We start from the raw sequence: 26,708 nt of genomic DNA, 5'->3' as shown, positions 1-26,708 counted from the left end.
GGGAGGAAGTAACAAAACAACCTGATTATAATATGTGTAGTCATCATCACCATAAGCCCGATGATAATATTTCATCATCCTAAAAAACACTGAAGTCTTCTGATTTACAGTGAGCATTTAGAATCAGTAAGGTTGCATCCCAAATGGCACCCTATTATCTAGGAACTACTTTTGACCAGGTTCCACACATAGTACTACTGCCATTTGACAGTCCACACACAGTACAACTCACATCTCATTCCACTTATCAGGCCCGCCAGGTCTGGAGACGGTCTCAAGGTAGGTGCTAATGAACCTGAACCCTGGCAACAGATACCCAACAGCTTCCTGGGGGACCAGCAATCTAACCACGCCCTCTGCCCTCCTGACGATCTCCATGGTGATGTTGAGTGACTGGGCGTAGCTCATGTTAGGTCTGAATGCCAGCTGGAGGGTACCCTGGAGAATACCCTGGATCTCTGCAGTGACATTCTGTGGTGCGAGGCCCATGGTGAAGCCACTCAGGACAGAGCTTGCAGCATCCATGATCGACTGGATGAACTGGTCACTACCCATACCTCCCTCCTGACTGGCCACCAACAGAACCTGAAAGGAGAGGAGAGGAAAGGATCAAATAAAAAAAGAGACGAGAAGAAGGGAGAAGATAAGAGAAGAAAAGAGAAGAGACCAGATTTTGTGTTATAAATCCCCAAGTGGAAATGAGTTTGTCTGTCATACTACAGCCATAGGGGCTGTAATCCTAATGTAAAAGTCAAATTTTTCACTTTGTCTCCAATTGACAGTTACAATTCACCCCATTGTAAAATATTTACAATTACTGTCAACATTAAAAATAATCACAAGACATGGACTCCCTTGTAAAATAATTATTCTGACCTCAATGGGACTACCTGTGTAAAATGAAATTACCTGGTTGAGAGCCTGGCTGTTGTGTTGGATGGCTGTGAGGTAGGCCTGTTGCTCTGGGGTGAGGAAAGGGCCGAGGGTCCTCAGAAGCTGCTGGAGGTCCATCCCAGGAGAAGTCACGTTCATCATCCCACCGCTTATGTTCCATTGCAGCATATTGGTCAGGACCTGGGTCACACTGGGCTCTCTCAGCCAATCCTGTGTCAGGTTGAAGTACTCCCTGATCTGGGTTTCGACCTCGCTTAACAAGCTGTGGTTTAGCCAGTTTAAGTTACCGAAAGAGTTCTGCAAAACCTCTTGGTGAGCAATGTTTAACTTGAACAGGTCCAGGTTACCCTTGACTATCCTGATGACCGATTGGCCAGTTTCACTCACGTCTGTCCCGTTGATGGGGTATTGGATACTTCTCATCAAATACTCAACCTCTTTACTAACAAAGATGGTAAATTCGGTCTGAGAGAGTTGGAGAGCCAGCTGCATCTCTGCCATATGGAAGAAAGGGTCCAGGAGTTCTGAGAAGGTACTGGTTCTGGTCACATTCTCTAGTTTCCTCAGGTACCACTGTGCTATCTCCAAATACACCTTCTGTGCATAAACCGGGTCCTTCATCAGTGGATCAGTGGAATTGAGTGAGTAGGCTGAAGACTGTCCAGAGGCGGACAGTTTGATCAAACCCTCAAGGACATGGAGCTCGTTACTGATCAGCTCCACAGACTCCAGGTTGAGATGCTGTAGATTCTCTCTGATGCTGGCTATGGTAGCTGTGATAGCCTCAGATGTTGGCACGAGTGGGGTTGGGCCAGAGCCGGCGGCAAGACCGATACTCACAGAGTGGTTGACCAGGATGGGGAGGAGGGATATTAGCGCTGTGCAGTTGGACTGGCTTCCCGGAGGTATAGGCAGCGCAAGGATAAAACCAGTGACTCTCTCACTCAGCTCCAGTGCACACTGGGCCAGGCTGATGGGATTGTTTGGCTGGGGCTCCAGGCATTGTTGCATATTGATGACACCCATGATGCTAGCCAGTAGAGCTGGTGCGTTGGTTGCTCCGGCCAGGGCAGCCATCTTCTCCAGCTCCCCCAGGGTAAAGTTGGATTGTAGCATAGCTTGCTGGAGAGAGGATATGCTGATGTTGGGCGTCGATGTGATCTGCTGGAGGAAGAGGTCAGTATGGGCCACGGTCTTGAGGACAGACTCTGGCGTGGCGGACATATTGTTAGACATGTCGGTATCATGCCAGGCAAAGAGGAGAGTGAGCAGGTTGACCGTCACTTTCATGGACTCCTGGCTTGGCATGCTGGGTTTAGCTTGACCTCCACTGAACACGTAGTCCCCACTGGCTGCCAGCAGAGCCTCAACTGCCCCTGTCAGGATCTGGAACACCTGTAATAATAATACAAATAATAATCATAATAATAATCATAATACATTGGATTTAAAGGATAATGGATAGCAATTTTTTTTTGAAAAAACCAACCTGTGGGACCGCAGCAGTGCAGTCCTGACCTGCCGCTGTACATGACACCAAGCTCTCCATCACAGCCTGGAAGTGGCTGACCATCCCCAGGTACTGCTGTTGGAGCTGTGGAGGTAGCAGGGCAGTGAGTCTCTGTAGTAGTGCCTGCAGGGCAGGCTGATCCCCAGCCTGGCTGAGCTGTTGGAAGGACAGGAGCTGGAAGAGGTCCACCACAGCCAGATGGAGGTCTGTCACCTGAGCTGTGGTGAGGTTCCCATCCGGCAGCAGGAGCTGCTCATATCTGTGTAGCTGTATAGTCGAGACCAAAAACTCCTGTAGTTGGATCACATACCCCAGGAGAATAGGCGTTGAATCACCGTTAGGAGCATCCAGCACAGTCTTTAGCTGCTCCATGGCCCGCAGGATGTTGTCTGCTATGCCCGCTGAGCTCTGGTTGGTGAGAGGATGGAGCAGGTGTCTGAGGAAGGCCAGGGAGGTGGCATTGAAAGAGCCAGAGTAGGTGATCAGAGCGTCTCCCATACTGAGAGACAGAGGCAGGGTCAGGTTTCCCTGAGCTACTGAGAGCCACTGCATCAGCAGAGCCTCCAGCCCGGCCAGGTCTGTCATGTTGGCGTTGTCGACGGGGTGCCCGGTAATTAGATGCTGGGTGTTCTTGGCCACCTGAGAAGTTTTAATTTACTTTATTATTATTACATATTATAATATTTATTTGTGTTTTAATGATGTTCTGAAGCTTAATCAAATCTACAGTTTCTTAAAAACATTGATTTTGAATAAATAATAAATAATACAATTACAAAATACTATACGGTGTCGTTAGTCCTGGACTAAAAATCATGCTCAATGAAGAGTCTCCATTGAAAATGCTTTCTAGTCCAGAATTAGGCTTAATCTGTGTCCAAGAAACCACCACTAATGTTTTTGGCTACCTTCAGGGCAATGGCCATCACAGATGAGGCGTTGGGGGCCTGGGATCCACCTCCCTGGGTCCACAGGGCTTCCAGAGGCTTCAGGCCCAGGGCCTCTAACATCTCCCCCAGGAGAGAGAGGGGCAGCTCGGGGTTGGTGCTGAACTGCTCCAAGGACGTGAGGTTGGAGACCAGCGTGATGTCCTTGTTCAGGATGGTGATCAGGTTCTCCAGGAGGGCTCGGATGGAGCCGTCCCCTGGGACTAGGTCAGAGCTGAGGAGCTGGGTGACCGTGCCTGTGGCAATGTTTCCAAGGACAGCCTGGAGGAAAGACAAGTAGCCCTGGACATGCCTGTGGAAAAGAGAAAAAAAATGTTTGTTATCTTCTCACATAAGCAACTAGAAAAGGTACATTTACATTTGATAAACACATATAAACCACTAATCAAAATCAATAACAAATAATTTGTTTTAGTAATAATCTACTAGTCTATATGTTATAATAATCTAGTCATAAAAAATATGATCAATTGACAACAACAAAACAGTTGTTCGATGAGAGTGCATCACTAAGAAGTAGGTGTGAATCGGAGTCATTACAATATGAGGAACAATTACACACAGTGAGCAGGAGGAGGAAAGACACCAGGGGAGATAAGTCTGTGGCAGAAGTGGAGTTACAGTAGTTACATAACACTATACTTAGAGGCACGGGATGCATCCCAAATGGCACCCTATTCCCTATTTAGTGCTCTACTTTTGAAAAGAGCCCTATGGGCCCTGGTCAAAGTTAGTGCACTATATAGGGAATATGGTGCCATTTGGGACACAACCTATATCATAGACTCCACACCTATGGAGAGGCTCTATCCTTCTCTGCTCTATGAGCTTACTTACCTAAGTAATGTAGCAGGATTAGCAGAAAACTCCTGCACCAGAGCAGCGGTGGTTGGGACAAACTGCTGCCAGGTAAACCCAGTATTGCAGATAGGGGCATATGTGGTAGAATCAACAGTACCTGTTATGACAGTACATGTATATTGTTTTAAAACAGATAGAGCTCATGAGCGGAACAGACAGAGCATGCGTCCAAAATGGCATCCTATGTAGTGCGCTACGTCTGACCAGGGGGCTCTGGTCAAAAGAAGTTCACTCTATAACGAATAGGGTGCCATTTGGGACAGACAGAGTATCTTGTCATTATGTATCTTTGTCGCACACCAAGACAACCAGGGCAATGAGTAGTCACGTAATCGATATGTACACACGTGCAATGGCGGCCATATTGCCTAAAATGCATGTAGCTTTGAGCATTGGATATGGATACTGGATATTGCTGACTATAAACGGTTGTTTATTCCTCAATAATGAGGAATACAATTACTAGCTCTCAGCAGCTTCTGTTCCATGGTATGATTGGAACTTAACTGATCAGTTATAACAAGAAGTACATTTCATACTGTCTATTTGTGTATTTGTGAGCATATGTCCTGTCTAAACCTAACCCTAACCCTTCAGGCGGTCTACTTGCACATCAAGCTGCCTCACCTTACAGAAACAGGTAATAGGCTCCTGCCCTATGGGCCATTCTTATGTGTTCGTGTGTGCTTTATGTATTGTATTGGTGTATGCGTGTCTGACTCACAATTTGGTGGAGCGGTGACGTTGGGCTGGTAGTTCATTATCCAGTAGGCGATGTGGAAGTATGACTCCATAGACGGCCACAGTGGGCTGTTCTGGAGGTGAGAGCCAACAGTGATGAACGCCCCCAAACCCCTGAGAGACATAAAGAAATGGATGTTGAGTTAATAAATGACAACCAACTCGTAACTTATACACACTTACGTATCCCACTAACATATTGGATAGCAATACCTTCTCACCTAGAGTTGTGGCGGTCATTACATTTTGTCAACCGGTTATTGTTATGCAAAAGACTGCTGGTCTCATGGTAATTGACCCTTCATTAACATAAACACGTTTAGCATCTCCAGGCCTCCATGCATACAAGCTGCATACAAGCTGCTGATGCACACCTTTGGAACATCTACATTTTAAAAAAGTCTAATGAATCAATGTAATATACACCATCACAATACATCCATCATTTATTTTAGTCAGGTCTAAAGAAACATTATGATATGAAGAAAATTTATTTCAGATTAACAGAATATGAGTCTGCCTAATGTATGTTATCTGGCTATTCGCCATGCCATAGGCTGTAGGCTTGTTCATTTAGCTGACAAGATATACGTAAAAGTCCCGTGCCATTATTTTATATTATATGATTTGACAGTAAGAAGAACATAATTGAACTTAGCTGAATAAAATAGAAAGGATTTTTTCCCTGTCCGGAGCGAGTGCCCATATGTTTTGTTTTTACACTGCTGCTGTACCCCCGCACATTGACTCGGTACCAGTACTTCCTGTATATAGCCTCGTTATTGTTGTTTTATTGTGTTATTTGTATTTCATTTTTTACTTTAGCTTATTTAGTAAATATTTTCTTAACTCTATTTCTTGAACTGCATTGTTGGTTAAGGGCTCGTGAGTAAGCATTTCACGGTAAGGTCTACACCTGTTGCGCATGTGACAAATACGATTTGATTTGATATGAAGTGGCTATGTTGAGCGTAAAAGTGATCATTTGAAACAGGTCTTATATGCTAGATTTTGAGTTTTTTGGCTAATTTAGTTGTGAATGATACAAACCTTGGAATGCCTTAGAAATCAAAACATACAATGCCTTCTGAAAGTATTCAGACCCCTTGACTTTTTCCACATTGTTTTATGTTACAACCTTATTCTAAAATGGATTAAATAATTAAAAAATCCGCAGCAATCTTCACAAAAGACCCCATAATGACAAAGCAATAACAGGTTTTTAGAAATTGTAGCTAATGTATTAAACATAAAAACAGAAATACCTTATTTACATAAGTATTCAGACTCTTTGCTCTGAGACTCAAAATTGAGCTCAGGTACATCCTGTTTCCATTGATCATTCTTGAAATGTTTCTACAACTTGATTGGAGTCCACCTGTGGTAAATTCAATTGATTGGACATGATTTGGAAAGGCACACACCTGTCTATATAAGGTCCCACAGTTGACAGTGCATGTCAGAGCAAAAACCAAGCCATGAGGTCAAGGGAATTGTCCGTAGAGCTCTGAGACAGGATTGTGTTGAGGCACAGATCTGGGGAAGGGTACCAAGAAATGTCTGCAGCATTGAAGGTCCCCAAGAACACAGTGGCCTCCATCATTCTTAAATGGAAGAAATTTGGAACCACGAAGACTCTTCCTGGAGCTGGCCGCCCGGCCAAACTGAGCAATTGAGGGAGAAGGGCCTTGGTCAGGGAGGTGACCAATAATTTGATGGTCAGTCTAACAGAGCTCTAGAGTTCCTCTGTGTAGATGGGAGAACCTTCCAGAAGGACAACCATCTCTGCAGCACTCCACCAATCAGGCCTTTATGGTAGAGTGGCCAGACGGAAGCCACTCCTCAGTAAAAGGCACATGACAGCCCGCTTGGAGTTTGCCAAAAGGCACCTAAAGACTCTCAGACTATGAGAAACAAGATGCTCTGGCCTGAAGAAACCAAGATTGAACTCTTTGGCCTGAATGCCAAGTGTCACTTCTAGAAGAAACCTGGCACTATCCCTACGGTGAAGCATGGTGGTGGCAGCATCATGCTGTTGGGATGTTTTTCAGCGGTGGGGACTGGGAGACTAGTCAGGATCGAGGCAAAGATGAACGGAGCAAAGTATAGAGATTGAAACCTGCTCCAGAGTGCTCAGGACCTCAGACTGGGGCGAAGGTTCACCTTCCAACAGGACAACGACCCTAAGCACACAGCCAAGACAACGCAGGAGTGGCTTCGGGACAAGTCTCTGAATGTGCTTGAGTGGCCCAGCCAGAGCCCGGACTTGAACCCGATTAAACATCTCTGCGGAGAACTGAAAATAGCTGTGCAGCAACGCTCCCCATCTAACCTGACAGAGCTTGAGAAGATCTGCAGAGAATAATGGGAGAAACTTCCCAAATACAGGTGTGCCATACCCAAGAAGACTTGAGGCTGTAATCGCTGCCAAAGGTGCTTCAACAAAGTACTGAGTAAAGGGTCTGAATACTTATGTAAATGTGATATTTCAGTTTTCTATTTTTTATAAATTATTGGGTATTGTGTGTAGATTGATGAAAGAAAAAAACAATTTAATCAATTTTAGAATAAGGCTGTAACCTAACAAAATATGGAAAAAGTCAAGGGGTCTGAATACTTTCCGAAGGCACTGTATATGGGCTGCATGATGAGACTATAGGCTATTGATGATTTGAGAAAGTTACAAAAAAAGCTTGCGCTCTGTTCCTTGCCTCAGGATGCACAGCTGTTCTCTCATGAAGTGATCATATTTTCACCCATCAGATTATTCTCAATGTAATCTTGTCTTTACTAATATGTCAAATTAGTTTCGATTTAGAATGGCCCATTATCAAATGGGCAGGAACAGTGGCGGGGGGAAAAAGACATGTCATCCGTATGCACTCGAATTGCGAATGGAGGCTGCGCACTTCCCGCCGATCCGTTTTTCAATGATGCCTGGTAGCCTACTACAGCTGAGAAATAAATATAAGAACACTTATTTCACTCCATGCATCAACCACTGTTTGAGGAGCATGCTCTTGCTGCACGACAGGTGATATTCTGCCCACACTCTGTATGCCATGGGCTCTCCAACCATGTTCCTGAAGCTACCCAGGGCTTAATTTTATGAAACCAAGTGAAATCTGTTTGGGAACATCAATAGTAACATGTTGTCGCAACGAAACATATTTCAATAAACTATTGACAGTGTCGTGGAAATTCTACCCAATAAGGAGAGACTGTTATTTCTTCAAACAATTAAACTTTATTTATCGATTAATTATTGCAATAATGAAGCTGGACAGGCATACACTTCTGAGGTGTACGCCAGAGCTCAAATGACACGAGGAGTACAGAAACCTTATATAGGCAAGCCATTTTATGCAAGCATGTACAAAACTTGTGATCTTGGTGTGTGTATGTGCTGGACAATGAGACGGAACTGAGGTACAGGGTGCAGACTAACTGTGAAAAAGGTAGTCTCATTCTGAGGACAATAGGTGTTAAAACAACAGGAAATCTCCCCAGACATAGCTCATCAAAAGTAGATTAATGGTCCCTCGAACCAGGCAAGCAAGCTGGTTCGCCACCCACACACATACACACACACAGAAGCTTGACCCTTTTGCCCAGCAACAGGCCGTAGCCAGGACAACAGCTTTATCATTAGTGCGCAGGATTTAACACTTTGCTCTGGTTTCAGTAGATTGAGAGGAACCAGTTCTTTCCCTTCTGACCAGCAGGAAACCATAGGTCTTGCCTGTCAGCTCTTGGCTGTGCGCCCAGACATCATGTACATACTTCCCTAAACCTAGGTTCCTATGCTACACATCCACAGAACCGTTAGAAACAACAGGCCCATACCCATGCACACACAATCCCATCTCATATGATCCAGTTAGTTACATCACCAATCTCATAATTAATGCCTAAGCAACTAGGTTTAAAGAAAACAGCTTCTAGTACACAAGCATAATAATGGTTTAACAGAAATTTCCATCACAACAGCTTCTCTGCATGCTCGAGAAAGGAATAAAGGAGAGAGAGTAGGAGATGGAAACACTTGGTGGTGAGATATTCTGTATAGCTAAAGGTAATGTGCCACCCAATTAAGCATATCCAGAGCGCATAAAAGGAGATTACCGGGACTCAACGGTCAAGTGGAATTTTACTGCGGTCACGACTGCTGGTGTAGCGGTAGTCCGGTCACCGCAACAGCCCTAATCTCACCTTACATCAATTATGTATTCAGTAACATTTCTGCATATTGTATTTGCTAACACATGTTGATAGACTCAATATTTTCATAATGTCGGCTCGCCTACATACTGATAACTGTGCTTGTGGATGCAAGGATATTGTATACTCATTTATACACAAACCTTGAATACATTATCTCAAGACAGTATGGTCATTATGTGGTTACTAAAGGTACACTGACCATCACAAATGAAAAAGAAAGTACACACTCATCTCTACTTGGTCGATTTATTTGACCAACCTTTTGGCCGAAGGGCCTTCATTAGGGTGTGTACACACTAACCTTGTCATGAGAATCTGTGTCCAGTCCACTGCAGTGATGTTCACAGGGACCCAGCCCACCAGGTAGGTAGCATCCAACAGACTACTGAAGTTCATCAAGGCCACTTCACCACTGACAAAGGAGCCAGCCAGCGCATGCCACTCAGTGAGGATCATGGGAAGGGTGACATTGGTGGTGTTACTGCCCTGTACTATGTTCATTAGCTGAATCGCCTTGGATAAAGAAGGAAATGACAAAATTATCAAAGAATGATGAATATACATGTTTTAGGATATAACATAACAACAATTGCTGGCTTATAAAAATTTTTATGAATATCCCAAAAATGTACTTAAAGTAAAAATATATAAAGAAAATCCATAGGCTCACATATGACATAGTTTCTGTTTACTACAAACAGTATTCCCACTAGACCATTCATCAATGTTTACAATGGAAATGACCTACATGGTCTAAACCAGTATTGGATCTGAGGGAGGTTTGTGTTGTCTGTATTCTGCTTTTGTGATAACCTTTTAATCTTCAGTTATTTTACCAGTACCTCGTTTTCTAGGGAGACCTGGCCAATAAGACACAACCTGTGAGTGCTGTGTAGGTACACTTGACTCACCTTGGCAACCACAGGCATCCACTCAGCCAGCAGAGCGTCATGGAAATGAGACTTGTTCCCTGGGCAGAATAGGACGTTCCACATGCTGGGGTCCATGGAACTCAGAGAGGAGAGCCAGGACCACTGGCCCAGCAGATCATCACACCTCACTGGTCCCTGAGACGTTAGGACCTATTGGAAACCAACAAGGAATTAATGAATGAATGAATGAATGTCACTGAGCCATTAGGACCTACTGGAAACCAACAAGGAATGAATGAATGAATGATTGAATTAATTAATTAATTAATGTATTAATTCATTCATTCATTGATGATTGAATGAATGAATGTCCCTGAGCCATTAGGACCTATTGGAACCGAACAAGAACACCATATCATATATGTGGTCCTCTGTAGCTCAGCTGGTAGAGCACGGCACTTGTAACGTTTTCAAATGGAACTTGAGAGGAGGTTTATTCAGCTTAGAGGGAGTAGTTTTAGAGGGACACACCATAGAACAGAGGAAGTCTGTTGTGTGGAGACAGGTGATTAGTCTGTATGGGAAACCACCCACAGCAGGGTAAAGATTATAAATACTAGGTTGAGACAAAGGAGGTCAGAATAATCAGATTTGAGATGGGGCGATTATTCTCCAGGTATCTGCAGGTATCTGTAAATCGACGCTGTAACCCTTTGTTATGAATAAACCTTTATGATGAAAATACAGCGTCAGCGGGTTCTCCTTGGTCACACAGCATAATTAGCAACGTTTACTCGACACAACACTGGTCTGAGACGATCCAATAGGTGAAGAAGCCGGATGTGGAGGTCCTCAGCTGGCATGGTTACATGTGGTCTGCGGTTGTGAGGCCGGTTGGACGTACTGCCAAATTCTCTAAAACAACGTTGGAGGTGGCTTATGGTAGAGAAATTAATATTCAATTCTCTGGCAACAGCTCTGGTGGACATTCCTGCAGTCAGCATGCTAATTGCACGCTCCCTCAAAACTTGAGACATCTGTGGCATTGTGTTATGTGACAAAACTGCACATTTTAGAGTGTCCTTTTATTGTCCCCAGCACAAGGTGCATCTGTGTAATGATCATGCCGTTTAATCAGCTTCTTGATATGCCACACCTGTTAGGTGGATGGATTATCTTGGCAAAGGAGAAATGCTCACTAACAGGGATGTAAACACGTTTGAGAGAAAGCAGCTTTTTGTGCGTATGGAACATTTCTGGGATCTTTTATTTCAGCTCATGAAACATGAGACCAACACCTTACATGTTTTGTTTATATTTTTGTTCAGTATACTTCTGGTTGTAAACAGGTTATAAGTACTTTAGTTCTACTTACGATGACATTTCAACCAGTTTTGCCTGCTTTTCCTAATTAAAGCCAGTCCACTCACCTTCATGATTGACTTCACTATTGAGTCCATGACCTGTCCAGCAAAGTTGTCAGCGGCAGCCTGGTTGGACATCAAGGAGATGAAGATATCCTGGTAGGTATGGGCGTCTGTCGACACCTTTCCCATCATCTCTATGTGTCAGGAAGAAAACACAAGGTGACCATGGTCAAATCAGAGGAGTGTTCAATTTAATTTAATTAAATTCAAAATACTTTATTGGCACAACAAAAGTATACAGTTCCAATTCATCTTCATGGGTTATATGCAGCTCTATACACACAGTACATACTCAGTAGAGGGTCCAAGCCTGTCGTAGCCAGCTGCATGGAGGCATGGCCGGTGGTGAGGGCCATCTGAACGTAGTTCCAGCCAGGAATGCCCTTCAGAAGCTCGACTGCTACTGAGCCCACACTCAGGAACCTGCCAACACAGAGTTTAGAGGTCACCCATGGGAGAATGGACACTACTGGTAGACTTTGGGCTTCTTTGCTTGGCAATATACTTTCTTATGGGGTTTATGGACTATTCTGAAGATTCCAGGGTTGAGATCAGTTACACGTATTTCAGGTAGAATCAAGTGAAAGTTCTATCCTCACCGACGACTACTTTAAGTCCATTTCCAACCCTTGTTGAATGACAAATGAAATATTTAACTGCCCATTTTAAATGTGCAGTATTTGTCATGTATCCAGCACCAGAACTACACAATGAGAGAAACTAAATAATTTTCACTCACAGCTCTTCCTCTGTGTTCTGAGGCTGCGTGTCGCTGCTACGCTGGGACCTGATATTGTTGGAGGAGCCGTGGACCTCAGGGGCCATAAACAGTCCTATCAGGCTGTGGATGAGGCCTCTGGTGAAGGTCACATCCCCCGGAGCAGCGTCTTTACTCCAGGCCAGGAGGCTCTGAGGAGGGGAAACACGGCAAGTCACACAGAGGACCAATAAACCCCATTGAATGCTGCAATCTCCTTTGCGACCCTGTTTCTCCCTGCTTTTTGGGGATGGACATTACTGTATGCACAGTATGTTTAATATAGTTACCACTGATCATCAGATCAGCCCATTACAGATCAAACAGTCAAACTGAAGTGTCTGAAGATGGGAAGATACTGGAGAGGATAGAAGAAGGAGATAAGGAAACAGGGCTGCCGTCAATTTCATTTCAAGGAATCAAGCTGACATTTTTATAAATTTTTATAAAAAAGAGGAAATGTTCAATTGGAATTTCAGCTTACTTCCTAAATTGACTGCATTGACATTGAATTCACCTCAAATCAATGAATCTCCATTGACACCCTGTTTCCCTCTGCTTTTAAGAGATTGATGTTAGCTTACTGTATGTACAGTTGAAGTTTTTTGGGAAATTCCAGAAAATTATGTCATGGCTTTAGAAGTTTCTGAAAGGCTAATTGACATCATTTGAGTCAATTGGAGGTGTACCTGTGGATGTATTTTAAGGCCTACCTTCAAACTCAGTGCCTCTTTGCTTGACATCATGAGAAAATCAAAAGAAATCAGCCAAGACCTCAGAAAAAAAATTGTAGACCTCCACAAGTCTGGTTCATCCTTGGGAGCAATTTCCAAACAACTGAAGGTACCACATTAATCTGTACAAACAATAGTACGCAAGTATAAACACCATGGGACCACGCAGCCGTCATACCGCTCAAGAAGGAGACGCGTTCTGTCTCCTAGAGATGAACGTACTTTGGCGCGAAAAGTGCAAATCAATCCCAGAACAACAGCAAAGGACCTTGTGAAGATGCTGGAGGAAACAGGTACAAAAGTATCTATATCCCACAGTAAAACGAGTCCTATATCGACAGAACCTGAAAGGCCGCTCAGCAAGAAAGAAGCCACTGCTCCAAAACCGCCATTAAAAAGCCAGACTACGGTTTGCAACTGCACATGGGGACAAAGCTCATACTTTTTGGAGAAATGTCCTCTGGTCTGAATTGAACTGTTTGGCCATAATGACCATCATTATGTTTGGAGGAAAAGGGGGATGGCTTGCAAGCCGAAGAACACCATCCCAACCGTGAAGCACGGGGGTGGCAGCATCATGCTGTGGGGGAGCTTTGCTGCAGGAGGGACTGGTGCACTTCACAAAATAGATGGCATCATGAGGAAGGAAATTTGGGTGGATATATTGAAGCAACATATCAAGACATCAGTCAGGAAGTTAAAGCTTGGTCGCAAATGGGTCTTCCAAATGGACAATGACACCAAGCATACTTACAAAGTTGTGGCAAAATGGCTTAAGGACAACAAAGTCAAGGTATTGGAGTGGCCATCACAAAGCCCTGACCTCAATCTTATAGAACATTTGTGGGCAGAACTGAAAAAGCGTGTGTGAGCAAGGAGGCCTACAAACCTGACTCAGTTACACCAGCTCTGTCAGGAGGAATGGGCCAAAATTTACCCAACTTATTGTGGGAAGCTTGTGGAACGGTACCTGAAATGTTTGACCCAAGTTAAACTATTTAAAGGCAATGCTACCAAATACTAATTGAGTGTATGTAAAATTTGGACTCACTGGGAATGTGATGAAAGAAATAAAAGCTGAAATAAATCTTTCTCTCTGCTATTATTCTGACATTTCACATTCTTAAAATAAAGTGGTGATCCTAACTGACCTAAGACAGGGAATTTTTACTAGGATTAAATGTCAGGAATTGTGAAAAACTGAGTTTAAATGTATTTGGGTAAGGTGTATGTAAACTTCCGACTTCAACTGTATAATAACCACTGATCACAAGATCAATCCATTAGTGAACAAACAGTCAGGCTATCATCCAGGGAATATATTATTTCTGAACCAGACAGTTCAGTGAGTGAGCACACAAATGAGGGGCGGCTTAGCTAACTGCCTCTGCCTCTGACTGGTAATTCGTTAACATCTCTACCCCTAGCCTCGTGGCAGCCTGGCAGAAAGGTGCAATTGGGGATCTCTGGGGTCCTGTTACACAGGTGGCCCTGTGAGTTCCCCCATCAGTCCCCACTGCTGATATGTTGTTGAAGCTAGGATGTTACCAAGGTAACCCTGTGTTTGGTTTGCCCCTGTGTCTCTGATTGGGTGTATATATTGAGAAGGGAGTAGATAGAGGAAGGGAGGGATAAATAGAGAGAGAAGGAGGAAGAGAGATAAAGAGAGAGAATGTGGAATTATATAATGTCTTCATGTCTTTACATTTGAACAACAGAGAATAGAATAAGGGGAAAAAATGTTTGTAATGCTATTCAGATAGGATATGAAAGACAGCAACGGCCCCACCCCAGACACACCTTCACTGTCTGTTTTCCTCTGTTCTCTGCTCATCTCTGTGCTGATGCCATAACACATAGCCACCCACCCACACACACATACCTGTTGGGCCACCTTGTCGGCACTGATCCACCCCAGCAGCATATCCACTGTCCCTCCAGTACAAGCTGCTTGGAGCTCATCACTGAGGTTTCCTGAACATATGTAGGAATGCAAGAGGGCCTTGTCCATTGTTAGCGCCACAGCCTAAAGGTTGTGGTTGGAGAGGATCATGTTTGGGTATGCATCAGTAAAGTAATTTATACTTTAATAATACCTTGATAATCACATAATTACTTTGAACTAACATAACTTTTTTAGGAGTAATTGTACAAATCTCCTTTAAAGGGATACTTCGGGATTTTGGCAATGAGGTCATTTATCTACTTCCCCAGTCCATTTTTATGTCTCTGTGTCCAGTATGAAGGGATTATTTATTTATTTATATATTTTAGTCATTTAGCAGACGCTCTTAACCAGAGCGACTTACAGGAGCAATTAGGGTTAAGTGCCTTGCTCAAGGGCACGTCGACATGTTTTTCACCTAGTCGGCTTGGGGATTAGAACCAGCGACCTTTCGGTTACTGGCACAATGCTCTTAACCACTAAGCTACCTGCCGCTACTAGCATTCTAGCAGATACCCATAGACTTCCAGTCATTGCGTTAATGCTAGTTAGCATTGGCTCGTGAAACTACCTCTAACTTCCTTCATACTGGACACAGAGACATAAAAATGGTATCTACGAGTTCATCTGACTCTAGGCAAGTAGATAAATGGTCTCATTGCCAAAACCCCGAAGTATTCCTTTAAAGGGACAATCTGGCATTCAAATAACAACAAAACAATCACCCCATCACTTTTTGGGGTAAATAGCTTAGGGATGGAGCTGAAGAACTCTCAGATTCATAGACGGAGCTATATTGCCCCTTTTAGAAAAGTGCTGATGAGTATCACTGTTGTGTAAGAACAGGTTTTACGTCTATCCTGATATCAGATAGAAGCATTCCTAGTGACTTTCTGGTACCTAGACTAATCAGATTATATTATTTAGTATGCACATCATACAGGCAAAAGCTTTATTTCTTGGAGGGCATTCTGACACATTCTGTGCTGTACTGAAAACAGATTTAGGCCAGGGAATGGAATCTTTAGCCTGGTCCCAGATATGTTTGTGCTGTCTTGCCAATTTGACATGACAATGAACACAGGAGTTGGCTAGACAGCACAAACAGATCTGGACCAGGCTTGGGAAGCTTAACTCACAATTCTAAAGCATTCAAACAGGGCCTTTGGCCAGGGAAGGGAGGCTTACCTTGTCTAGTGGTATCCTGACCTGCTGCATGAGGGTGTTGACGGCTGCTGCTACTGAGGTATTGGGTGGCACCATGATAACGTCACCAAGGGTGATGTAGACATCTGTGTAAAATCATATTTGTAGAGAGATTTCAGATAAAAGTGGCCTATCTAAAGAGGTTACTGACACGTGAGGGCTGAAAACATGACAGTCAATATTCCTCTGAGGGGTTTGTATTTTGGTCTAGTATAAATGTTGGATGTACGTTCACATTCTCATTTCTTTCATAGTGTTCCCTTCTAAATCAAAAGAATGTTGTTTGATTCTGTAAGTCATGACATTTGAAAAAAACACTCCCTCTGTCCTCTTCCAATTAACCTGGCTGACTCACATAGCTGAATGGAACTGAGCTGGTTTTGCAGTTCCCAGTATTTATTCTAGTACAAATTGTTATTTCTATCCAAAAGCAACAAATCAGAAATTCCTGATACTTTATTTAATAGTTATTTAAGCCATTGCATCTTGTCTCAACACAGATGATAACGCCTTAACATAGTGAAACAGTATTGTGCTTTAGTTAGGGGGTTTCCCCTTGGGATAAAGGCTTATTGTTGTTGGCCTGTATGTGGAGTCTGTGTGAGTAATGCGATTTGAAAATGTAAAATGCATCTGATTCTGAGCATTAGATGAGATTGATGTCTTCCCAACTGAATAAATACATTGACCAATCAAAAACACGTAAACGAGTGCAGATGAACATTTGATGCTTGAGGTAAAGTAGTAATTAGAAATCAGAAACCAATAGACATAGTAGACATGGAGATCAAATGTGATGAAGTAAGAGGTTGGAAGTGATTCAAAGAGGGCCACAATGAAAATGTGAGGATCACAATGTAAAAAAAAATTGTTTTGTGTCATCCTCAATAATTGTATTTATGCATGTTGTCTTTTGCTACATGTGTTTGAATAAATTTTCTAATAAACATATGTGATTTTGTTGATTGCTTTATTCTTGGCATAGGTACTGTACCTTTGCCATGCCAGTTCCTTATGTACTGGAGCAGGTTGATGCCTCCGACAATAGCAGGGTTCACCATGGAGACAGCTGAAAGATTAGCCTCTGGGAAGCTGCTCTCGATGGCAGCCATAGTCCTACGGAGGAGAGGAGAGGAGAGGAGGAGAAAACAGATGCCTGATAATGATTTACTCACCTTACGTAGGCTACGGTGAGAGCACAGACCTGGAAATATCTGAATGTGCACACACGCATGAAAGCACACACACACACACACACACAATATTGGACTATAAATTGTGCCTTCCTGTATTATACTTATGCTACAATGTTTATTCTATTCTACTGAGCCATTTATTTTTATTTTATCTTATCTTATTTCTGTTGCTTTTTTCGAGAAGGAACCTGGAAGTAAGCATTTCGTTGGATGGTATATACCATGTGTATGCCGTACATACGACTAATAAAACGTGAAACTTGAAACACACACACATTCCAGACACCTGCAGCAAGATGAAGTTTCCGCCAGGTACAGATCTAGGATGACCTTCCCCTCTCCCAATCGTAACCTAAACCATTGGTGGGGGAAATGCAAAACGGACTCCAAATCAGCATCTGGGGGCAACTACACCTTACACCCAGAACCACCCAGGGTTGGAAGCTAGGGTCAGTACAGTTTAAAACTCCATCAACAGTATACCCTCCATACTACAACTATCTCTCTCCTCCCAAACTCTGCCCTCTTCCTCAACAGTACTACCCTCGGAGCCTGGTTCCTCTCTAGGGTCCTTCCTTCTAGTTAGTTGTTTCCTGGCCGGTGTGCTTCTGCTTGCTCTTTGTGCTCTAGGCCGGGTTACTGCTAAGCACTTTGTTAAGCACTTTGTTAGGCACTTTGTTAAGCACTTTGTTAGGCACTTTGTTAAGCGACTTACAATCATGCATGCATACATTTTCATATGGGTGGCCCTAGCGGGAGTCAAACCCATGATCCTGGCATTGCAAGACTTCCAAGAGGCATTCTCTACCAACTGAGCCACACATGACCAACTGTTGATGTAAAATACATTTGATTAATACATTACCTCTTGATGTTGTGCAGAAGACTCTCCCCCTCGTCCAGCACCTGATCCAGGATCTTATCGGGGGTGGTGGGCATGAAGAGGCGTGGCAGGCCCAGTAGCCCCTCCCACAGTGAAGTCTCCCTCTGAAGCCTGTCAAACACCACAACTGCTGTGCCAATTGTGGTCAGGGCCTGCGCTGGGTCTTTCAGCATCAGCTCCGTCAGCACCTGAGGAAACCAGCAGCATGCTTCAACATTCAAAACCAAACATGATCCGTCTATATGATGTCTGAATTGGCATAACATTAGTCTTGTGTTGCCATCCTTCTAAGTCTTGTTTGTCACTGTTGGAACAGTGAGGAAGAGGAATTCTGAGAGCTGAGGCTACTTACATCGCACAAGACAATCAGATATCTATCTGAAAAGTTAAACACACACACACACATATACACACACCTGGTTGATGGTGAGCAGTGAGACCTCCAGCAGGGTGTTGTTGGACTTGCAGAAGGTGACCAGTCCGTAGGCGAGGGGGTCGACGGAGGACATGGAGGACACGTTGAGGAACGTCAGCGAGAAGGAGCACAGAGACCTCTTTAACATGTTCACTGAATCCAGCATCGCATCCAGCGCCTCCTGCTCCCACGGAGTAGAAGGATGGGCACATAGGTATTTGGACTGAGTTATATATACATCATCTCAATACAAAGTACTTTCTTAACATAATCACTGTTGAAAGGTTTTGTTCTGAATAGTCTAAGACAGCAGACTACACCCATTTAACTATTCTAATGGGCTTGAATACTTTTGTGATTGATTTATGGGTTGCCATATTTGTTCTTCTTTCCAAACATTACAGACACCTACACTAAAACTAACACTGCAGGGAAACTAACACTGTATAACCCTTGTATAGAGTACTCCACACAATAGACACTTCCAAACAAACACACATCTTCAATAGAATTAGTAATTGAAAAGAGATTACTGGAGAGTAGCAATTATATTAGAAGTATTACATTTGACTACTGTTCCACCTCAGTCATGATGATATCTAACCCAAAGGACAAAGATAGCATCCGCATTAGCTACAATAAGAAGGGACATCTCAGGTGTCAATATGACCACAGAAAAAAAAAACTTTTTTATAGCAATAGCCTCCGTCCAAAACTGTATTTGATTTAAATACTGTCAGGCCCGTGCAGAGGGTACTCTTTTATTTTGGATACTTATATATTCACACTACGAGTCAAAAGTTTGGACACACCTACTCATTCAAGGGGTTTTCTTTATTTTTTACTATTTTCTACATTGTAGAATAATAGTGAAGACATCAAAACTATGAAATAACACATATGGAATCATGTAGTAACCAAAAAAGTGTTAAAGAAATCAAAATATATTTTATATTTGAGATTCTTCAAATACATTTACATTACATTTACGTCATTTAGCAGACGCTCTTATCCAGAGCGACTTACAAATTGGTGCATTCACCTTATGATAGCCAGTGGGACAACCACTTTACATTTTATGTATTTTTTAAATATTTAAATTTTTAAATTTTAGAGTATATTTTAAATTTTCATTTGTTTTATATATATATATTTTGTTTTCTTTTTCTTTTTTTATTATAATTTTGTATCTTTTTTTTTTTTTAAACAAATCAAAATATATTTTATATTTGAGATTCTTCAAATACATTTACATTACATTTACATCATTTAGCAGACACTCTTATCCAGAGCGACTTACAGTTAGCGAGTGCATACATTATTTATTTTTTAATTTTTCATACTGGCCCCCCGTGGGAATCGAACCCACAACCCTGGCGTTGCAAATGCCATGCTCTACCAACTGAGCTACATCCCTGCCGGCCATTCCCTCCCCTACCCTGGACGACACTGGGCCAATTGTGTGCCGCCCCATGGGTCTCCCGGTCGCGGCCGGCTATGACAGAGCCTGGATTCGAACCAGGATCTCTAGTGCCACTGCGCCACTCATTGTTTTTTCATATGTATTTATTTATTTATTCCTTTTTTGGGGGGTGGGGGGGTAGAATGATTACTTTTATACTATCCCAGGTATTCCTTAAAGAGGTAGGGTTTCAAGTGTCTCCGGAAGGTGGTCAGTGACTCCGCTGTCCTGGCGTCGTGAGGGAGCTTGTTCCACAATTGGGGTGCCAGAGCAGCGAACAGTTTTGACTGGGCTGAGCGGGAACTGTGCTTCCGCAGAGGTAGGGGGACCAGCAGGCCAGAGGTGGAAAAACGCAATGCCCTCGTTTGGGTGTAGGGACTGATCAGAGCCTGAAGGTAAGGAGGTGCCGTTCCCCTCACAGCTCCGTAGGCAAGCACCATGGTCTTGTAGCAGATGCGAGCTTCAACTGGAAGCCAGTGGAGTGTATGGAGGAGCGGGGTGACGTGAGAGAACTTGGGAAGGTTGAGCACCAGACGGGCTGCAGTGTTCTGGATGAGTTGTAGGGGTTTAATGGCACAGGCAGGGAGCCCAGCCAACAGCGAGTTGCAGTAATCCAGACGGGAGATGACAAGTGCCGGGATTGGGACCTGTGCTGCTTCCTGTGTAAGGTAGGGTCGTACTCTGTGAATGTTGTAGAGAATGAACCTACAGGATCGGGTCACAGCTTTGATGTTAGCGGAGAAATAGCCACCCTTTGCCTTGATGACAGCTTTGCACACTCTTGGCATTCTCTCAACCAGCTTCATGAGGTAGTCACCTGGAATGCATTTCAATTAACAGGTGTGCCTTCTTAAAAGTTAATTTGTGGAATTTCTTTCCTTCGTAATCCGTTTGAGCCAATCAGTTATGTTGTGACAAGGTAGGGGAGGGTATACAGAAGATAGTGCTATTTGGTAAAATACCAAGTCCATATTATGGCAAGAACAGCTCAAATAAGCAAAGAGAAACGACAATCCATCATTACTTTCAGACATGAAGGTCAGTCAATACGGAAAGTTTCTTCAAGTGCAGTCGCAAAAACCATCAAGCGCTATGATGAAACTGGCTCTCACGAGGACCACCACAGGAATGGAAGACCCAGAGTTACCTCTGCTGCAGAGGATAAGTTCATTAGAGTTACCAGCCTCAGAAATTGCAGCCCAAATGATTGCTTCTCAGAGTTCAAGTTACAGAAACATCTTAACATCAGCTGTTCAGAGGGGACTGCGTGAATCAGGCCTTCATGGTCGAATTGCTGCAAATAAACCACTACTAAAGGACACCAATAAGAAGAAGAGATCTGCTTGGGCCAAGAAACACGAGCAATGGACATTAGACCGGTGGAAATGTGTCCTCTGGTCTGGAGTCCAAATTTGATATATTTGGTTCCAACCGCCGTGTCTTTGTGAGACGCGGTGTGGGTGAACGGATGATCTCCGCATGTGTAGCTCCCACCGTAAAGCATGGAGGAGGAGGTGTTATGGTGTGGGGGTGCTTTGCTGGTGACACTGTACGTGATTTATTTAGATTTCAAGGCACACTTAACCAGCATGGCTACCACAGCATTCTGCAGCAATACGCCATCCCATCTGGTTTGGGCTTGGTGGGACTATAAATTGTTTTCAACAGGACAATGACCCAACACACCTCCAGGCTGCATCAGATGACCTGGCTTCCACAATCCCCCGACCTCAACCCAATTGACATGGTTTGGGATGAGTCGGACGGCGGAGTGAAGGAAAAGCAGCCAACAAGTGTTCAGCATATGTGGGAACTCCTTCAAGACTGTTGGAAAATCATTCCAGGTGAAGCTGGTTGAGAGAATGCCAAGAGTGTGCAAAGCTGTCATCAAGGCAAAGGGTGGCTATTTGAAGAATCTCAAATATAAAATATATTTTGATTTGTTTAACACTTTTTTGGTTACTACATGATTCCGTATGTGTTATTTCATAGTTTTGATGTCTTCACTATTATTCTACAATGTAGAAAATAGTAAAAAATAAAGAAAACCCCTTGAATGTGTAGGTGTGTCCAAACTTTTGACAGGTACTGTACGTATTGATGATTTCCATCAGACGCACCTCGTCTCCCAGTAGGGTGTTGTTAAATCCCTCCATGAGAGAGATGTTATGTAGTTTGCCTTGGTGGCTGGCATCTGGAAAAGATTAAGGATATAGTTAATATATAGGACAGTGCAGTACCATTCCTTACACCATCCTTAGGTCATTGTATAAATTGTAACAAATATAAACAAGAGACATTGCCACAGAGATTGTTAACATAGGCTACAAGGGAAACAAATCAACATAGTCATATTGAGTGTAGTATTTATTAGCAGTTAGCCTGTATGTTTTTAGACATTCCTATGTTTTCTCTAGCCTGAGTGCCAGTCTGTTTGTGCTATCATGCCAACTCCTTGTCACTTATTGTCATGCCAAACATTGACAAAAATTGAGTTGGCAAGAGCACAAACAGATCTGGGACCAGACCATGGTTTTCTGTTACTGAGGGAGGGGACCTACTCAGAAACTTGTCCCAGATCTCCATGATCTCAGGCTGGTCAGATGTCTCCTGCAGCACAGCACGGACTCTACCACCCATCCCGATGTTCATCAGCAGAGGGGTGCCAGGGGCCAGCAGGGATACCCTGTTATATATGGAGAGAAGGGGAGGAGAGGAGAGAGAAAGTACGGTGAGAGTGGTTATGCAAGGAGAGAAGGGGTGGAGAGAGACGGTAAGGTGAGAGAGGGGACCAGTTAGACTGGTCTCAGATCTGTTTGTCCATTGTTTTCATTGTCAAGCCAAACACTGTTTGGCATGACAATTAGATAATGAGAGAGCAGAAAAAGACTGCCACTGAGAAAATAGAAATGTATCATACAGTAGACTACAATGACAACCAACGACCTTTACAAATGCCTAACATAATGCATAGCCTCTTCACAATCTTTTCACACAACCCTACACTTTGACAACAAACACTCATCAGTTACTTATGTAATAGCTGTTGTTTTTAACACAAAGAAACGCTTACTACACTTGAATGGTGACGATAATGATGATTGATAAAAGGCAGAAGATGTGACTTTTTTGAAGGGTAAGGCATTGTAACAGCAATCCGTCAGTCATGCAGTCAGTTACTCATCACCAGGTAAAGGGGAACCCAAACAGGTTCTCCTAACGTTGGCACCCTCATGGAATGTTCTTACGCTCAACAACAATAAGTAGAATTAAGTGACAACGACAGCATGGACTAAACATAATGGTGGAGTCACAGTTGATTCCACAGAGGAACTTGAAATATGCAATACACCAAGCTTTACAAAGCAATCCGTTTTCCATGGCCAAATGTTCAGAAAATGACTAAAATCTATCATTTAAAAATATATTTTTGACCAATACAAAATAAATACTGTACTTCAAAAAACGTGAGTTAGAAATCATTCCAGAGATTGCGTCTATTGTCTGAGGCTAGCGAGACAAACCTCTCTCTCCCGCCTAGCCACCCCCCCCCCCCCAAAGGTAATGTTCCATGAAAACACTCATCGCCTCCCTTGTGGTGTCTCCCTCCTCTGTGCTGTGGGGTTGCTGATCTCTGGCCTGTCTCTTTGTGTCTCTCTATTTACTAAAACTATACCAGATGATAAAATGAAAAACAAACAATATTGATGAATCTGAGAGGAATAAATGATGTGACACAACCACAAACTACTTACTGTAAAAACAAATCATTTTGGGTTATCATTATATTAGTTTGTTCAGTTCTGGTGGATGTTGAGGTTTGACTTTTGACTAAATTAACTTATATTATGACTCATGAGGCCTTTCTGCTCTCAAATCAAAATTTCTCACACTATTCCCTGACTCTATCCTTCCAGTCAGTGGAATTGCAAAATCAAAACTACAACATCATCCACCACACAAGTAGAGCAGTTCAGGTTCAGGAGAATGTTGTATGAGAATGGCCAATGATGGATGAGGTGAGTGTCCCCCCTTACTATGTAAAGTGCTTTGAGCATCTGGAAAAACACTATATAAAAGCACTAAGCTATGTGAAGACAGAGTACCTCTTTGCATCGTGTTCTGTCCAGGATGCCCTGGTGTTCTTAGTTGATCTCTTGGCGAACAGACGAGACGTGTTGTGGCAGGAGCTGTCTGTGTTACACATGAGGGTCTGGAGGAAGGGGAAGAAACCTGTACTCGGGAGGTTCCTCGGGGCCACATAGCCTGGGACAGACAGACAGACAGACAGACAGACAGACAGACAGACAGACAGACAGACAGACAGACACCCCAATAACAGTCATTAACAGAGTAACAGAAGGATTTCAGTCATTTGGATAGCACATTATAACATGGAATAGAAAAATACTGTATATAGAGATAAGACATTACAGTACTGTTTCTCAGTATAACTTACCTGGTATTTCATAGGAAAGTAACACTGTGTACTTTATAGGACTTACTTACAAACAATTCAACATAGTTGGTAACTACCTGGCACCAAATGGGGCCTATTGCTGGAATATAGAGTTAATAACATGGTAATAAAGTGGAAACTACTGGTAATTACTTAGGCCTACTGTTTCTCACATGAATCACCTTATAATAGTTAATAATAGGTTATTACTTCAAATACCCTTCCTGTAGTTCACATAGTTCTGTTGCATAATTTACATTAAATCATAGTACAATAACTTATATTTGTGCAAGAATTTTCCGAATGGTGAAATGATTGCTAAGCAAACACATGTCCATTATGTCCATAGAGCCTATGGAATACAGAGTACATTAAGAAACACTGGACCTGTCTCAGAGGTCATTAATCTGGTCACACCTTACTGTATATTACAGGTTTCAGGTTACCCAACAGGTTATGCCCGTACACTCACATGATCAACAGGTTACACAAACATGACATTAGCAATATCAAACAAATGACCGCTAACCTGATTATATGGATTGGTAATAAATATGGAGAAATGTAATGATCTATATTACTCAAAATACTGATCTGATCATTTGACCAGCCCATCACTAATAAAAACTGATAATATAGCAAACACTATGAGAATATGACTTGATGGAGGACATAGAACATTCCGAGCAATGACGCACAGAAGATTGTGTCTTTTATTCCATCTAACCTCAATAAACATACATGTACATACCATCCATTGTCTGGCGCACCCACACATCACCACACAGGAAACAATACAGGCCTCTGAGTTTAGGGCAAGGGTCACTGCCCTGGCATTCAGGTAATTATACCTTTGTCTGTCAATTCCACAAAACTAAAATAATTGGGAGTGGCAGGTGGAAAATCCTATCCGATTATTAGAGATGGGGGAAAATATCGATACAGTTTCATATCGGGATATTATTTAAATAATGGATTTAAGGGTGCTCCGTGGGATGTTCAAAGTTTTTAATATTTTTTTATAACCCAACCCTGGTCTGTACTACTCCACAACTTTGTCCCTGACCTGTTTGGAGAGCTCATTGTTCTTCATCGTGCTGCTTGCTTGGTGGTGCCCCTTGCTTAGTGGTATTGCAGACTCTGAGGCCTTTCAGAACAGGTGTATATATACTGAGATCATGTGACAGATCATGTGACACTTAGATTGCACACAGGTGGACTTTATTTAACTAATTATGTAACTTCTGAAGGTAATTGGTTGCACAAGATCTTATTTAGGGGCTTCATAGCAAAGGGGGTGAATATACAGTGGAGAAAAAAAGTATTTAGTCAGCCACCAATTGTGCAAGTTCTCCCACTTAAAAAGATGAGAGAGGCCTGTAATTTTCATCATAGGTACACGTCAACTATGACAGACAAAATGAGAAAAAAAAATCCAGAAAATCACATTGTAGGATTTTTTATTAATTTATTTGCAAATTATGGTGGAAAATAAGTATTTGGTCAATAACAAAAGTTTCTCAATACTTTGTTATATACCCTTTGTTGGCAATGACACAGGTCAAACGTTTTTCTGTAAGTCTTCACAAGGTTTTCACACACTGTTGCTGGTATTTTGGCCCATTCCTCCATGCAGATCTCCTCTAGAGCAGTTATGTTTTGGGGCTGTCGCTGGGCAACACAGACTTTCAACTCCCTCCAAAGATTTTCTATGGGGTTGAGATCTGGAGACTGGCTAGGCCACTCCAGGACCTTGAAATGCTTTTTACGAAGCCTCTCCTTCGTTGCCCGGGCGGTGTGTTTGGGATCATTGTCATGCTGAAAGACCCAGCCACGTTTCATCTTCAATGCCCTTGCTGATGGAAGGAGGTTTTCACTCAAAATCTCACGATACATGGCCCCATTCATTCTTTCCTTTACACAGATTAGTCGTCCTGGTCCCTTTGCAGAAAAACAGCCCCAAAGCATGACGTTTCCACCCCCATGCTTCACAGTAGGTATGGTGTTCTTTGGATGCAACTCAGCATTCTTTGTCCTCCAAACACGACGAGTTGAGTTTTTACCAAAAATATATTTTGGTTTCATCTGACATTCTCCCAATCCTCTTCTGGATCATCCAAATGCACTCTAGCAAACTTCAGACGGGCCTGGACATGTACTGGCTTAAGCAGGGGG

At 42.9% G+C, this 26,708-nt stretch overlaps 1 protein-coding gene across 1 annotated transcript in view; it reads right to left on the bottom strand.

The window, feature by feature from the left end:
- LOC121536152 overlaps positions 1–26,708 on the bottom strand; it is a 29,240-nt gene that overhangs the window by 387 nt on the left and 2,145 nt on the right. Inside the window, exons 3-21 of the mRNA XM_041843433.2 lie at positions 24,181–24,340; positions 22,636–22,760; positions 22,195–22,268; positions 18,614–18,793; positions 18,180–18,385; positions 17,113–17,234; positions 16,101–16,204; positions 14,850–14,993; positions 12,216–12,385; positions 11,769–11,899; positions 11,480–11,610; positions 10,089–10,259; positions 9,479–9,690; positions 4,937–5,067; positions 4,189–4,309; positions 3,313–3,643; positions 2,384–3,043; positions 910–2,289; positions 233–585 (exon numbers count right to left, since the gene is read on the bottom strand). Coding sequence (XP_041699367.1) covers positions 233–585; positions 910–2,289; positions 2,384–3,043; positions 3,313–3,643; positions 4,189–4,309; positions 4,937–5,067; positions 9,479–9,690; positions 10,089–10,259; positions 11,480–11,610; positions 11,769–11,899; positions 12,216–12,385; positions 14,850–14,993; positions 16,101–16,204; positions 17,113–17,234; positions 18,180–18,385; positions 18,614–18,793; positions 22,195–22,268; positions 22,636–22,760; positions 24,181–24,340 — 4,906 coding nt within the window. The remainder of the gene's footprint in view (positions 1–232; positions 586–909; positions 2,290–2,383; positions 3,044–3,312; positions 3,644–4,188; positions 4,310–4,936; positions 5,068–9,478; positions 9,691–10,088; positions 10,260–11,479; positions 11,611–11,768; positions 11,900–12,215; positions 12,386–14,849; positions 14,994–16,100; positions 16,205–17,112; positions 17,235–18,179; positions 18,386–18,613; positions 18,794–22,194; positions 22,269–22,635; positions 22,761–24,180; positions 24,341–26,708) is intronic.

The sequence above is a fragment of the Coregonus clupeaformis genome, chromosome 23 (assembly GCF_020615455.1).
Source record: "Coregonus clupeaformis isolate EN_2021a chromosome 23, ASM2061545v1, whole genome shotgun sequence".
Lineage (NCBI taxonomy): Eukaryota > Metazoa > Chordata > Actinopteri > Salmoniformes > Salmonidae > Coregonus > Coregonus clupeaformis.
Note: the sequence above shows the minus strand (reverse complement) of the source record. Positions and strands in the feature narration are given on the sequence as shown.